The sequence below is a fragment of the Abrus precatorius genome, unplaced genomic scaffold (assembly GCF_003935025.1).
Source record: "Abrus precatorius isolate BTA unplaced genomic scaffold, Abrus_2018 Scaffold10, whole genome shotgun sequence".
Lineage (NCBI taxonomy): Eukaryota > Viridiplantae > Streptophyta > Magnoliopsida > Fabales > Fabaceae > Abrus > Abrus precatorius.
Genome location: NW_020874292.1, coordinates 30,114,923 through 30,131,593, shown reverse-complemented (window position 1 = coordinate 30,131,593; position 16,671 = coordinate 30,114,923). Strand labels below are relative to the sequence as shown.

Here is a 16,671-nt window from a genome sequence, read left to right as displayed (position 1 = left end):
TTTAACAAAAATATTATATGAAAAAGATATCTGCCTATAAATAAACAAAAATTAGTCTTAAAGTAAAGCATAAATTAAAAAAGTATTATTGCAAAATAAATTCAGTAAAATATTCAAAAACATAATTCTTATGAGAAAATATCTGCCTATAAATAAACAAAAATTAGTCTTAAAAGTAAAGCATAGGACATTTTTCGGTTATAACACATAATTATTTTAAAAGATATAACTATTTTTCGCTTTAGAAATTCATACCATATATGAGAGCTTGTAATATTATATTTGTTCTCCGTAAATAAAATTCAAAGGGTGCAAGTAATAAAGAAAACAAAACATTACTTTAAATATATATAACAAGTAAATATATTTATTAAATTATTCATCTTAAAAGCAAGAACCATTTAATTAAAATGAAAAAAAAATGCCTGTGCTTTTTTTAAAAGCAATTTTTAATGTTGTAAATAAGGAGATATTGATTTGTCTCAAGAATTCAGTAGTTTTAAAGAATTTGGACCTATACCTTTTGGATAAATAAAAGCAGACATCAATTTATGTCTAATTTGGATTAACTTCTTAATAAGTACTTATATGAATAAAAAATATAATAAATTAATTTTTATATATTTTTAAAAATATTGTTTAACTATTTTATAACTCAAAAAAATAAATTATTTTAACTTATAAAAATTATTTATTTTTTTATATAATTTTTTCTCACAAGAACTTATTTACATATTCACTCTTAGATTTCAAATAATATTTGTTCTATCTTTCTTATTAGTTAAAATAGAACTTGATATTATCTTGTATAGTTAAAAAAGTATATTCTTAGTTAAAATAAATTTATTTAGTAGTGTTAATTCATTTTTCATTTGTATGAATTTTTATAAATTTTTTCTAATCAAAATATCTTTCAATCAACAGTTATATATATAATAGTTACATAAAATTAAAAAAAGACTTTAGTTATATTTTATACATTTTATTTTGTGCTTTTATTTAAATAATTTAAATTTTTTTAATTAATTTATATAAAAAAAATAATATATCATGTTATTGTTATTTTTTTATTAATTATGAAACAAAATTTTGGATGATAAATTTAATTAGAATAATTTAAAAAACTAATATATATATATATATATATATATATATAATTAAAAATAGAAAGACTAAAATTTCATATAAATTAAATTATTAGGTCAAAAGTATAATTAAACTAAAACAAAGAATAAGTGACAGGTAAAATAAATTATATAGAATATCATACTTAACAAAACTATTATATATATATTAGAAAAGGGAAGGAGGAGGTGAACCAAACAAGCCTGTAACCTATGTCTCTCATTTGTTATTAACAGGAAAATGATAGAGGACGAAGATAAACTTGACGAAACACTATGAACTGAGCTGTTACAATTTCATTGATATTTAATTGATTTTCGTTTCGTTTCAACTTATCCACATGTGATCATACATTCCGTGATTGGTTACTATGGATTCATAACATTTTCGTGCTAATGACTTGGTACGAAATAGCAATTCTCGTTATTCATATTCAAAATGAATAAAAGGTAGAGGATAATAATACCTCATAAAATTACATTTCACATCGATAGTGACAGAATTCAGAACACATGCACACTAATTAGAATGAGATCAAATACGAAGTTGGAAATTGAACTTTAATTCACCGAATTATATATGCTTGGTTCACAACACCTTTGGAGCTAGCTAGTTGTAACTTTTTCTTCCAAATGAACTCGAGGGATATATATAATTAGCATTTTTTCACTCTATACATACACAAAAATGAAGGGAGCTAGGGAGAGACCGACAGAGTAATTTCCTCAAACTAGTGTGCATGTGATGAATGATAATAATTGAGTTTATTCAATATATTAGAGCGTTGATTATGGGTACCTAATAGGCTGTGAAATTTAAAATTGACTGAAGCTATTAAATTCCATCACATGGTGATGCATGCACGAATAGGGTGGGCTTGGTCTCCTCCAAAACCTTAGGTTACTATAAATTGCTCAGCAATTAATTCATATTCATTGTGATTCTTCTATCTATCTGAACAAGAAAGTAAAATCTGAATCCAAACGGTATATTAACCCACAACATGTGCCTCTCAGAAGCATCACAACATATTTGATAAAACGCGGCTTTGTCTTTAGGAAACCAAACAGTGACTTATAACTGTTACGTGAATACTGATCAATAAAGCTTTGATTTTAGAGGCATCTTTCAGTCACACTTTGTTACCTGTTGCCAGGTTATTATTATATAGACCCTCTTTTTTTCAACTATGCAGAGTGAGTTATAGAACTTGCAGCTGTGATGGTTTTGTATCCTCTTTTCACGTGTGTCTTCTGAGTATAACACATTTATGGCATAGTTTTACACACACATATATATATATATATATATATATGCATAAATTCAAAAAACAATCATTTTTCATATCTATTATGTGCAATGTTATAAAAGTTAAAAATTAAATAAATTGTTAACTACGTACATTTAAAAAACATAAATACGATAAAGGACACGAATACAATATGACAAAGACATAAAAGAAAAATATACAGAACACAACACGACTATAATATAATGCATAAAATTAATAAAAGATAATATAAAAACACAATCTTAAGATAAAGAGAGATTTTTAATTTTAACATAAGTCACTTTAAACATAATAAAATGATATTATTTATATAATAAAAATATTTGCATCTCTTTTATATAAAAATTCAATTTTTTTAAAACTATATAAAATATAAGTAGAAATGTCTAACATAAATATATATTAACGTGATTATAATCACTATTTTGAAATGTATTTTTTAAATGATTGTTTAGAAAAGGAATTTCAGAATATATATTTTAAATAAATATACTTAAAATTAATATCTTTAAAATAAAAAATATAAATTAATATATTAACATAAATTTAATATATTTCTCTTTTCTCTTCCTCTTCAAAAACTTTTTTCTAAACATACCTTGGAATATAAAACAATGATAGTAAAGGTATAGTAATCATATATTTTAATAATTTCTTTTCACTTTTATTTATTTAACTAGTCTTTCTTACTTAACATTTACCTTTAAAAGTGTTTCTTAATATAGAAGGCAATTAGTGAAATGAGATATGCATGATGTAAATTAACCGTGTCTACACATGCATGCATGCCATTCATGAATGAAACGTTACCTGAGGGTCAAATTCTGTGTTGTTAAAGTTGGAATAGATCTATGATATGTAGGTGAAGCAAAATTGGAAATTTATCATTCATTTGGAAGAATAAGAAGCTAGTCCCACAAATTCTTGTTTTCCTCTGACATAGGGAACTGTCATTGCTCCCCTCTAACTTTCTTCTTTCAGCTTTAGAAGTCATGGTGCTTTGTCCTATCTTTCTAGATGCCAGATCCATCTTAATGTAAAAATGAAAGGTAAGAAAATGTAAAATGGAATGTGAACAAACCATGAACTGAGGCTGTGAATGTGGAAACAGAAAAGGGTAATTTATTTACTTTCTGACCAACAAAATTGTCTCTTTCCATTCAACCTTTTCTTAATTACCAACATACATAGCTGAAGCAGCCGAATACTTTCTTATAAATTGGGTTAAAGGGAAGCAATTTTTCAGGTGGCCTCCTTTTATCTTTAGTATGACAATTTTTTTTTGGCAGAATTCCCTGTTCTTTTGTAGTTAATTTCTGCACTTTGCTGTGCTTTTGTAGTCAACTAACATTGATCACCAGCAAAGATTAAATAATGAAAATTTCCTTATTTATATTATGTTTGGAAAATTAAATCTTAACAAAAAGTATTTCTCAAATATTTTCTCACAAAATTGATAAAAATAAGCTATTGTTTTTCCAAAATAAACTGAACAGAAACATATTTTGAACGGAAGTTTAAGGGAAAGAGTTTCAAGACGAGGACATGTGATACAGACCTAGGAAACTTGCAATAAATTAGATTAGTTCATGACTATAAAAATTCACTTGCAATTTATTATATATGAGAAAATTACCTTCGAAAACAGCAACCAGTTAACACTTTTCAATTTGCATATTGTTACTCTCTTTAAGTTCAACTTGTAGAGAAGTACTTAATATTTTTAGCATTTTACCATCCGCATTGAATGACTGCTGTCTTTATTTTCTCCACGTAAGAAATACAAACCATGAGTATATAAATTCTTTCATCTATTAAAATTTAAATTTATTATAAAATTATTACTGTCATATTCGAATTTCATAAATAAAAAGTAACTCTATGTTGAATGTGATCTTAATAAAAAGGGGACCTCAACCACTCACTGTACATAAAATCTAGAACCCAGTTCATTCTTGTGCATGTAGCGCTAGGGGTCACCAACCCTACAAATCCCCTCCTCTCCTTGCACCTTCAAAATTCATTCATTCCTAAAACCCTTTTTGAATTTGAGTATTTGTTTGTGAAGCAAATAATCAAAGTTAGCTAACCATAGCATTCTTCAATAAACATGACCATCAGGAACTCTTGTCTTATGTTCTTCATGTGCTTCATAATGCCCTTTCTTGTATTTTGTGATGTGGGAATGCATTCAGGTACATACTTCAGAAACAACACCTTTTCTTGCCTTTCTCTCTAACGATTAATCCTTCCCCTATCCTGAGAAGATTACATAATGTTGGCAGGTCCTTCATCCCAGATTATGCATTCTCACCATGAAAACAAAAACAGGTCCATAACAGTGTCAGTGAAAGCAGAACATGCACACTCTTCCTCTAGAAAATTTTGGTTGCATGGTATACTACATATGCAATTCTCTATTTGTAAACTTAAGTGTTCCAACTGAGATGAAAAAATATATATACTAGTGTGTTTGGTTTCATGTTCAAATGCATGTGGATCCACGTTTGTTTCAATACTAGTACTTGTAGGTTCTGCTTCCAAACACACGCTGTTTTTTTCTTTCTTTTTTATTTGCCTCCCTTTTAACTTCGCCTTTGATCATTATCAATTGATCAGGTTCTTGCACACAAAGAGACATAAGCATCTCACAAAGCAAAAGTTCTACATCAGGAATACCACAGTTCATTGTGCAAATTGTTAACACTTGTGTTTCTGGGTGTTCTCCTTATGATATCCACCTCCATTGTGGCTGGTTTGCTTCAGCAAGAATAATCAACCCCAGATTGTTCAAGAGGCTCTCCTATGATGATTGCTTGGTGAATGGTGGGAACCCTTTAGCCTCTACTCAGATCATCAGATTCACTTATGCCAATTCCTTCATGTATCCTCTTGCATTCAAGTCTGCCAAATTTTGCTAAGTCCAAAATATAAGTTCTAAAGAAGAAGAAGAAAACATAGACTTCCAAAAAATGATAACCCCCCTTATGTCGACCACCTTGTTGATATTAACCATTGAAATTATAGCACGCTGTTTTACCTTTAGCTCTGTGTCGTTTTCTTTTGTATATGTAAATGAACAGTAGTCTTTACTCTTTACCAACTATACTATGCCTCACACACTTTTCAATCCCTTTAAAAGGAATTTCCATTACATATGGAATTTTGAAATTTCCAAGTTACAAAAATGTTTGCGTCATGCTGCATAACATACACTTTAAGATACCAATCTACACCATTTTCTTCCTCTTTAAGGTCTCTTTTTGTATTGCATTTTTTGTTCTTTCTCTTGCCACCATTTTCAAATTACATTTTTTTAGTTTTTTCTCTTTTCTTTTTCCACTTCTTACATTCCAAAAATAAGATACATATAGTCATCATTAATCTTGTATTAAGTATTTTTATCATATTTTATGATTATCATTCATTCATGTTATATAACTACATCCAAACTTTATTTCATCAGGAGAGGTTGACTACATCATATAATATGAAACTGAATAAATTTTTAAAATTATAAGCATTAGTTAATTAGTCTATAAAATTATAAAAATGTCATTTAATTAATCTCTAAAATTACTTAATATTTATATTAACACAAATAAAAATTAACATAATTGAATAAAGTAAAGTATTTCATTACACTTATATTGTTTATGTTTATTTTTAAAATATTAATTTTATCTTCTGTTTAAATTTCATAACTTATATTCATGTCAGGAATAAAATTTATCATATACATTTTTTTATTAATCCTCTTGTTTATTAGATAAAGAAAAAATTAAAGTGTTTTTATGTTTATAAAATATTAAATATTTTATACCTTTATTTAGTACTTTCTTATAAATCAATAAAAAGATGTATAATAGAATTCTATAAAAAGATATCACGTTACTCTAACTTGTACATTAAAATCTGCTGATTATGCAGTACATGCATTCATGGTGCAGTGAGTGTGCTACCTCTCTTTTATTTTACACAAGCAGGCAAACATAACATAGAAAAGGGAGAGGGTTGTCTGTGTCCATTTTTCTCTCACCACACTTGAAACTAAGCAGTTCTGAGAGTCAGCATAGGTTAGACTCAAACATAGGTGAGAAAATGACAATACCCTGCAACCACAAAAAAGGTGTAACCTCTCCCTTTTCCCTATCCTTTCTCACTAGTCTTTGTTAGGAAAGGTGGTTGTGTGTCAGCCCATAGCAATAAGGGCTCACAACTTTTTAAAAAGATTCAAACAATTTTGTAGTTTGAATTCTACTCAAACATACATTTATTTAATATTATAAGTTGTAAATTTTTTTGTTGAAAAGTAATTTAACAAAATTTTATACCGTTTTCAAACACACCTTCTTATGACATCTTTAAGTTTTATTCCCTTTTGCGGGCAATAGTCATTATGTTATGTTTGTCTTTTGTTTTTAATGAAAAAAGATGTGGCTTTTTTTTCTTATTGTTCTTTATAGGCTAAGGTGAACTAAGTAGACCCTACACGGCTACATGTACATTTTGATTGCATCTCTAGGTATTACTTATCGAGGCTTTGTAGGTCGAGCAATTAATCATCAAATTTAGCAATTACTAAATCTGTTGAGGTGTGAAGAAAAACAATACTTGATACCCTCTTTTCTAGGTATGAGGCAGTAACTTGACAATGACATAACCTGTACGAGAAATTGAGAGAAAAGTAAATATAAACTCATGAAAGAGAGGGAAAGAATGTCATTCTTTTACTAGAGATGCTACTTATACATACACACATTTATTGTCATAAAAAATATAACTCTTCTCTTAGTAATAGTATGAACCAAGAATGATCCTGGATACATTGCTCCACTGATTCTAGAATAAGAAAAGATAATACATGAGAAAAAAAATCTAAATAAAAATAAAAATTATATATTTTCATAGAATTATATAACTTAAATTTAAACTAATTCAAGTTATTTTTAAATAACACTCAATCTGATTCTAAGCAAACAACATTAAGTGCTGGCCTTAAAACATAAAGCTAAGTGCCCCCAAAAGGGCATACATCAAAATTTTCAGTTAAGTTGTTGTCTCCCATAGTCTTAAGTAGCCGAAGCTACCCTTCATCACTGACTTCACATGGGCTGTGACTAGTTTTTAATAACCCAAAATCCGACTTTTGCTACCCAATTATTATGGATGCATGTACCAATATTATATTTGTTAGGTACTTTCTTTTCACCTTTTTTTTATCTTTTAAATGTAAAATTATGAAATATATTAATTATTTTTAAAATTAAATTCTAAATTTCATTTTCAAAATTTAATTTCTAAAAGAGTCGTGCAAAAATAAACAAACCATTTGTTATGAAACGGACCATCATACACATGTTCCTATCAAAGCGACCTGTTGGTCCAATTCTTTGATTCAAAACTACCTAATCTCTTGTTAATGTTGCACAATATGGAAAAAGAAAATATTCAGTTACATTGAGAAAAACTTTACCCAAAAAAATGGAAATGCATTGAAAACTAATTATCAGATAAAATAAAATAAGGAAGTTGAAACTACTGCTCCATCTTAGATTTTTCTTTTTTTCAAATACCAACTTATTTTGTTAAATTATTTGATTGAAAAAATTCAGACGCTGCATTTTTCATCAATAGTAGCTGCATCGTGTTATTTATTCTAAAAAAGTTGGTTTTGGAATATTTTTAAATGGAAATTAAAATAAAAATGTTGAAAATTATTAAATAATTATTCCAAAAATAAAGTAAGTAATATATTTGTTTTAATTATTAATTTTGAAAATACTTGTTACCGATGAAATAAAAAATTAATTATATGCATGTTTAGTGTAATGAAAGTATACTGTAACACATATTGTTTGATTAATAAAATATAAACAACAATGTATTATTATATAATTTTCAAAGTGAAACTCTTTCATAACCAAAAAGTTATATGAATTTAACTTATATAGTAATCGATTTGCCAATTTTTTTTTTCATAATTTAATACGTTACCGATTAAAAAAATTAACCGTCTCTTTTAATTTACCCAACATGACTCAAATTTATAATTCATTCATTTATTAACGATACTTCCTCTATTTTATATTAAATGTTTATAAATAATTTTTGTTGGTATCACATTATTTATTATTTTAAGATATAAAAATATTAATTACTTATTTTTCAATAATATATTTTTATTGAAAATAATTTTAACAACTAACTACTATAATCACTTAAAAATATTTTTTTAATTAACTGTTTTTTTGTGAAAACAAAGCAAATAAAAAAATCATAATTTTTTAATTAACTACTATAATCAATGCTTTTAATAGAGATCTTTTAGTTAAATAATTTACTTTACCATAATAATTAATAAACTAATATTTTATAAAATGTATGTATTAATATAAGTACATCTAAGAAGACAGAGGAAGCAATTCATTTTAATTTTAACGTTAATAATCTTGGATTTTCCCTAATTATAAAATATGCTAAATATATCAGACTTTTTTTATTAAAAAAATAAAATAAATTGCGTATTTATCCGTTGACAACACAGCAGTAACTTGGTGTGCTTGTTCTTGGGATAATGGCTCTCAGATTTTTCTGCACTGCATACATTTCAACTCAACATCTTGCTTCTGCTAAAACTCCTGTTTCCTCTTCTCTCTCTCTGACAAATTCATGCATGTGTGTTGAGAACCTGAAGAGCCTCTTGAACAGTGTGGTTTCATCTTCTCCACTTGAGTCTCTCCAAAGAGGCAACTGGGTCAAGCTCATTTGTGGTGCAAGCTTTGAGGTATGCAAAATTCAAACACTCTATTCTCTTCCTTTCAGTTTCTCATGCTTAAAATCTATAATTCTCTTTATTTAGGATGTTGTTGATATCAGAAATCTCAGTTTGGTTTACACTCTTGCTGGAGGTATGGATTCTGTAATTATAATTTGTTTGGGAGTGATCAAACAGAAAATAAATGCTAATTATCATACTGTGGCTTTTTTTCTTCTTTGTCCGTTACTTTCCCATTTACCTGAATATAATTATATAAATTATTTGGCTATAAACAAAAATTATGCATTTTTTTTTTTGGTCTCGTTGTTAAGTTATGCAAACTTGACTTGATTTAAATTTGATTATGTTATTATATGGTTTTGCATGCAGTTGACTGCATTGACTGTGCTGCTGATGCATCGGTTGTCAATGCTGTGAATGAAGGGATTGAAGCTGCAAGAGATATTACATGCCTTAGAAGACCGTGGGTGATGATTAGTGTCAATGATGATAAAGATCTTCACTTTCGTAAGGCTGGTTAGTTCCAATTGGACTCACTAGTATGCATTATGTGTCAGCATCAGTATTGGTAAAGAATCTTGCGATATAGTTTGATATGCTAACATACTTTTGTTTTTCATGTGGCCATGTGGACATCACATCATTTGAAGTTTCGCGATTGGATTGTGTTTAGAATGGTTTTTTTACATATAGGGGGCGTTTAGAAGAGCTTATGAAAATAGCTTTTGATTCTTATAAGCTCTTTCCAGTTTATCACAATAAGTTTCATGATCAAATTTATGGTATGAGTCAAACAGTTCAGAGTTGAAGATGTCTACTTACTAAGTATGTGGTGAGAGACTTATTTATTTCAATGTTGATAAAGTGGCAGTTTAATATTTAAAACATGAACTTTTACTCCTTGTTAAATTTATGATGTTGACAACAGGGCCATGAGCATTCAGCAGAAGTTATTCTGAAAACAGAACATGAATTAAGAACATTTGTGTTCTTTGTATAGATTTTTCTTTTATATTACTTCTTTGTGTTCCCATATTGTTCCATGCCACTACGAAAGCATGGCCATCTATTCATATTTCTAAAATATGAACAAGGGTTGTCATAGGTCGAATGCCATGCCACTAGGAAAGCATGGCCATCTCTTTATGATCATTATATTAAAATCTTTTCTCAAATGATAAAGGTTCCATATGATACATCTGGTTTAATTGCTACTTTGAGTAAATGTAAAGCTTAATATACCACTTATTGGCAATTAATGAATGTTGAAGTAATGTCTTCTGAACAGAATTTGATCCAGAGGACTGTCCAGCAGACTGTTCACGGCCTTGTGAAAATGTGTGCCCTGCTAACGCAATATCATTCCAAGGGAAATCTACTTTAGGAGTTTCATATAATACTGAAGTACCTAGAGTACTAAAGGTTTTAATTTGATCTTACTTAAATTTTTTTAAAACCTAAAAGCTATCATTTTAAAAATTAAAACTGGTAACGTTCAATTGGCTTGAACATGCAGGATGGAGTCATAACAGAACGCTGCTATGGCTGTGGTCGCTGTCTTCCAGTTTGCCCCTATGATAAAATAAGTGGGATAATTTCCAGTTCCAGCTGAGATTATATGTTCTTCAATTAATTGTTTAGTTGAATTATGTTTAGTTACTTTCTCTGTGATATTTGGTTTTCAACAATATATACTTTTTACATTGAGCCAGGAGCGGTAACATATGTTAGGGATGCTGTTACAACTGCTGATCTCATCAAGAGAAATGATGTTGATGCTGTGGAGATACATACAAGTGGGAGGTAATATTAATTTTGGAATTGATTGTTTTAAATAATACTTGGATATAACTGTAATCACTTTGGAAATATGTCCACAATTTTATCAAGTAATAAATGGATGATTCTCAATTCCCATGTACATATAATGTGTTCACCAAGCTCTCTGTGCTTGAGGCTTTGCACAACCATGTCCTCATAGATGGGTTTTCTCTTTTCTTTTCATTTTTCAAGGGAAGGGATTGGAAAAATTCAGCAGATTTTAATAATAAGGCTTGGTTGTTGTTGTTGTATGTTTTATCTATGATGTTTATGTAATGTCCCTAAATTCACTTCCTAATGTGGCCTATGATCCTTCTATAGACAGAGTACTATGTTCAAAGAACTCTGGCATGCTCTAGGAGATTCAGTGAAAAATTTGAAGCTGATAGCAGTAAGTGGTGCCTCCAATCTATTATAATATTTCAGGGATATAAGTAAAGTAAACTTTTCTATAAATAATTAGCCTCTTGGCATTTGAGTGAAGAATTTATTATTAATATTGTCCAGGTTAGCTTACCAAATGGTAGCGATTCAACAATATCCACTATGAACAAATTGTTCTCTATCATTAAACCTAATCTTCAAAGCTTCAACTTATGGCAGGTGTGCCTCTGAACGATATCAAAATTTTTATACGCCAAATTTTATTCCATATTTCTTTTAACAAGCTCATCTATGTCTTACATTAACTCAAGTTAGATGGCCGTCCTATGAGTGGAGATATTGGGAGAGGAGCAACAAAGGAATCAATTGCCTTTGCTGTTCAATTGGCTAAAGCAGAAAAAAGACCTCCTGGTTTGTATTCATAATTCATTTAATGGTCTTTTGAAAGCCTTCAGGGTTTATATCTATCCTGATTCTTTAATGTTTTGAGTCCCTTAATATGGTAGGTTTTCTTCAACTTGCTGGTGGAACTAATGCTCACACAATTGATGGGTTGAAGCAAGAGGGTCTCTTTCAAACAACTATTACAGGTAATGTTGCACTTTGTTACTTTGTATATTCTCTTATTACTCACTCTTTTCTTTATTTCATTATAAGCCTTCTTTCGTGTTAACTATTCCTTAGAGTATTTACTTGATGTTACGTCAACAATCAACCCATCTTATTCATCGCATGCTCTAATTAGCGGCATAGCTTATGGTGGCTACGCACGGAAGGTAATAAAGCATTACTTATGCCCAATTATAAAATTTTGAGTTTGTTTAAGTTACTCTGTAGTGTGAATAATTTCATTTTAAGTAAACTAATGAGATTTTATCTTTAAAATGTTAAGTGAAAAATTGATGTAATTTTTAATATACTGTTTTAACTTAAACTATTCACATAGGATGTAGTTATTTATTCTATGGGATAACTTAGACTAGCCCTTAAATTTCCTTTCTGTTTCCATCATTATTATATGTGGTTAATTTAAAGTATAGATGTGAGACACATCCGTGTGTATTAAGCTACTCTGTTAGCGTATGTTTTAATTACCCTTGTTTTCCTCATAATAATACTAATACTAATTTGTTGGCTTATAATAAAAAGAGTCATATCATGTGACTGTGGCATGCCAATTTATATCGAAACTTAAGATGCACATCTTTATTTGTACAGATTGTTGGTAGAGTATTGAGATCCATGCAAACCCAATATGGGGAAGCTGCTTCAATTGAGGATCATCCCGAGCATCTCTTGATGGCTCTAAAGGAAGCACTTGCTTTGGTTGGACCTGTAAAATGTCTATGAATATGATCGATGACAACTTCATAGTCACCCATGATAGCTATATTTGAAAGTGTGTGTACACCAAGGAAGAATAGAAACTTGTTAACAGATTGACAATAATGTTATTATATCCAAGCTTTTTGGATACCATAAAATTCACTTACTATAGGTAGGATTTTATAGTAATCTAAGTAAGGGTAGTTAATTACTTTTTTTAAAAGAAGACTTAAATCTATGATATAATAAGAGTTGAATGGTTGTTTAATGTTTAACATAATATTGGATGAGACCGTTGTAAAATCAATACGAGGTAGTACTTAAACCAACTTATTTTCAGGTTTTTTTTTCAAGGAGAAATTGGGTTAAATATAATATTTATAAAAAAAAAAAAATTTGCTTACCTCTCTTTTAGTTTACAAGCCACTTTAAAGTTAGAAATAAGAGTTTTAAATTTAAGATTATAGTTGTTTAATTGTTTATTAATTTTAAGAGCCACTTTAAATTGAAAAATAAGAGTTTTAAATTTAAGTTTATAATTATTTTATATTTTCTTAATTCTTTAAGCCTAAAATGTTATTTTAAATTAAAATTTCTCGTAGCTATATTTCTAGACCTTGAGATTTGAAATAAAAAAAGTAAAGTGAAAAGACAAAACTGCCTAAAACTAGTTTGTTTTTAGAAGTTTCTTTATCTTAATTTTTTTTTCACTAATTTTTACAGACACTGAAAATTGATTTTTTAATAACTTTTTAAATATCATAACTAATTTCATTTTTTATTTAAAAAAGTTTGAACCGATTTTTTTATTAAATATAAAATGCGTGTAGGGTATACCCTAGAATCGGAAAGGATTACTTTATTTTATAATTTTTTATTTTAATTTAATCATTTATCTCTTTTGTTGTTGTTTTGCATTTCAATCTTCTATTTCTTTTTTGCTTCAATTCAAGTCCTTTTTAATGAAGTTGTTGATTTTAGTTACAATAAAAGTATTACAAAAAGATTTTTTTTTTCACAAATTGCAATGATAAAAATCATTATAATTAAAAATTTATAATAAAATAAAATTAGTTAAATTAAAATTATATTTAAATAAAAAAATCAAGAATAAAAATATTAATATTACCCGTAAAATTGTAGCTTTCCGAATTGTTTAACTAGGCGGGGGTCACTTCAGGGAATCCATTACATATTATCTCATCCTTTGATAATTTGAGAGTAGAAAGATGGAACAATTTCCCACTTGTTTGTTTCTTTTAAAGGAGCTTAAAGGGTTTAATGAACACAAGAGGGGTCCTCGTTTCCCATGCTATGCATATTTTACTTAAGCATGGGTCTACAATCTCCATTATATTGATTTGCACTGACATTGACAATGCATATTTGTTTAACTTTTTAAATTACTTTTCTTCACAATCACAATCTCACATTGCTATTCATAAAATTTTGGAGTGACTTTCAAGGCATATCAGTTCCAATCATTCGAGTATAGGAGATTACAACAAACAAAATGTAGAGTACCATATATTTGTCATTTGAGCCTTGCTTTACACGAATGGATCCATTCACCAATGCTTGCAACTATAAGCATTGATTTCTCTTTATTTATTTATTTGAAAGTGTAAAATCATATTTAAATTATTTTATTAAGGCCAAATTGACTTACACTTCAACAAATATCACTAATGACCTTATAATTTATTTTTTCAAAAAATCAAGTTACTTTCCCTATCTTGTCATAATTATAAGACAAATACACATATAATATTATATTCAATTTAATTTTAATTAATTTTATCAACAACTCTTTAATTAAATTATTTAAATTTATAATTTTAAGATAAGAATATATATATATATATATATATTATTTTTTTAAATTCAAAATCAGATACCCTAAAGAAGCTTAAGATTAAATCACGCTCGCAATTTATCACTATTTTGACTAAACATAGTAAATGCAACAAGACCTTATATTACACTGTGATAAGATAAGTTTATATTAATCAAACATATTTTGTATTAAGATAAAACTATTATTTTTAAAACATAATTATGTTTTTTAGGTAGTAAATAATTTACATATTATTTAAAATGTTTAAAATTGGTAATGTAATTATCAAACTGAGGCTATTTTAAATATAATTTATAAAAAATGTTATAAAAATATGGTTTTTTATTATATAGTAATCCGAACATTATGATCAATACGTTAATATTGTTTTTCTATTTTAAAATAAATAATATTATAAAAATAATGCTTGCATTATTAGCCCGTGGATTCCGTAATTAATTAATATTATTATGTTTAGCTTGAGTTCCACGTGGAATCAAATTTGTCTATTACCGGAGAAGTTGCATAAAGTTATTTATTTATTTATTTCTTGAGGGGGTTACATCGCATAAAGTTAATTTAAAGGTTAATTTTACCTATACAAGTAATATAAAAAATATATAATGTTTGCACAAATCTATGGAAAATTTTAAATGCCAAATTACGTTTTTTACGATAATATTGCATTCTAACTATCAATAGCATTGATGATATTAATTATTTTTAATTTCATTTTCATCTTTTAATATTTTCATCCCCTTTTTTTATGGGAAAACATATTACGGTTTCTAGTTTTAAGTCATTTAATTTTACCCACACGATCTTAATTTCCTTTGAGCGCAATAGCATTAATAAGAATTAACAAGACACGTAGCATAATTTGACTTTAAGTTCACGCCACCAACAACATTTAGGCCATGGCTGAGCTGTACTAACATTGTTTTTTATGGCTCAACGTACCTTCATTCCCTGCCATTGAAGTCAAGCAGAGTCCTCTAATTATCATCTGGCCAACAACTTTTTCCTTTTCAATTTTGTATTATACAAATATAATATAAAACATAAAGTTTAATTTAGCATTTTAGTAGAAGTTGCATTCTGAAAATTAATCAGAACCTTTAAGCACAAAGCACAATAACCCATCAGAAATAGTTGGGGTCCGTGTAGGAGTATAAATATTCCACTTAATAAGTCGTCATTGAGATTAGGATTCTTTAACTTCGGTCTCTTCTCATTAATCTCGGCTACCCTACAATTAATTTTCATAGTGTTTACGCAAAAATCCTTGTGTCCTAACTCATCCTTGTGTGGAAATCTTATTAAATTGCAGTGTTGAATGTATTTGATCATGATTGCATTCATAAGGGGCTACCTACCTCAGGCTATGGGAATCCGTTGTGAAAATTCCATCTATATTTTAAGGAAAAAACTTAAATATTATTTCATGATACTTTTTAATAATTACATCTGAGCTTTGTTTATAATACATATATGAATTGACCTTTTATATATATATATATATATATATATATATATATATATATGCACACAGTGGCAGATTCAGAATTCGTCAGAGAGTGCAAAAACATAAAATTAGAGGATACAAAATATTAAAAAAATTATATTATTAATAGTAATTTATTAAAATTGAAAAGGTTTATAAGAGTTGCATCCCCACAGCATGCACACATTACATATATAGCCTAGGTAACTGGATATAAATACTTTAGTATTTATACTTGTATAACTTTGCAAGCTTTTTTTTTTTTTGGAGTACCTGTTCAATATTATGTCCATTGTTATTTCTATAGTTAATAATTATTTTATTATTAATTTGGTGTATTTAATAAAATATATTTATTTTGTATTATATATTACTTAATTGCTTTTTATTTATTTTAAATTATTCGTCATTTTTAAAATATAAAAATGTATTAATTATTTTTTCTATAATAACCTTGTATATTAAGGATAATTTTTACCAATAATAAAAATAAATTTATTGCAATATTTTAAATTACGTAATGTCTTGTAATTTCAATAAAATTTAAATAAATCAAAATATTTTTATTTTTTTAAAATTCTCTACTTGTTAAATAAAAAATA

General features: G+C 27.7%; 2 protein-coding genes across 3 annotated transcripts; both read left to right on the top strand.

The window, feature by feature from the left end:
* The first annotated feature begins 3,030 nt into the window (after window positions 1-3,030).
* Window positions 3,031-5,337, top strand: LOC113852241 (TPD1 protein homolog 1-like). Its single transcript, XM_027482479.1, has 4 exons — window positions 3,031-3,042; window positions 4,512-4,611; window positions 4,702-4,812; window positions 5,036-5,337. The coding sequence occupies exons 1-4, from the start codon at window positions 3,031-3,033 to the stop codon at window positions 5,335-5,337; spliced, it is 525 nt and encodes a 174-aa protein (XP_027338280.1).
* A 3,641-nt stretch (window positions 5,338-8,978) lies between these two features.
* LOC113852442 lies at window positions 8,979-12,877 on the top strand. 2 transcript variants are annotated; one of them, XM_027482717.1, is made up of 12 exons: window positions 8,979-9,203; window positions 9,279-9,327; window positions 9,567-9,713; window positions 10,486-10,619; window positions 10,714-10,783; window positions 10,910-11,000; window positions 11,340-11,409; window positions 11,526-11,621; window positions 11,714-11,813; window positions 11,909-11,992; window positions 12,087-12,178; window positions 12,621-12,877. In XM_027482717.1, the coding sequence occupies exons 1-12, from the start codon at window positions 8,994-8,996 to the stop codon at window positions 12,750-12,752; spliced, it is 1,275 nt and encodes a 424-aa protein (XP_027338518.1). In that variant the 5' UTR covers window positions 8,979-8,993; the 3' UTR covers window positions 12,753-12,877. The 2 variants fall into 2 exon arrangements, with proteins under 2 accessions (XP_027338518.1, XP_027338519.1); XM_027482718.1 differs by having other exon boundaries at window positions 9,031-9,203; window positions 12,148-12,178; window positions 12,621-12,688.
* The last annotated feature ends 3,794 nt before the right edge of the window (window positions 12,878-16,671 follow it).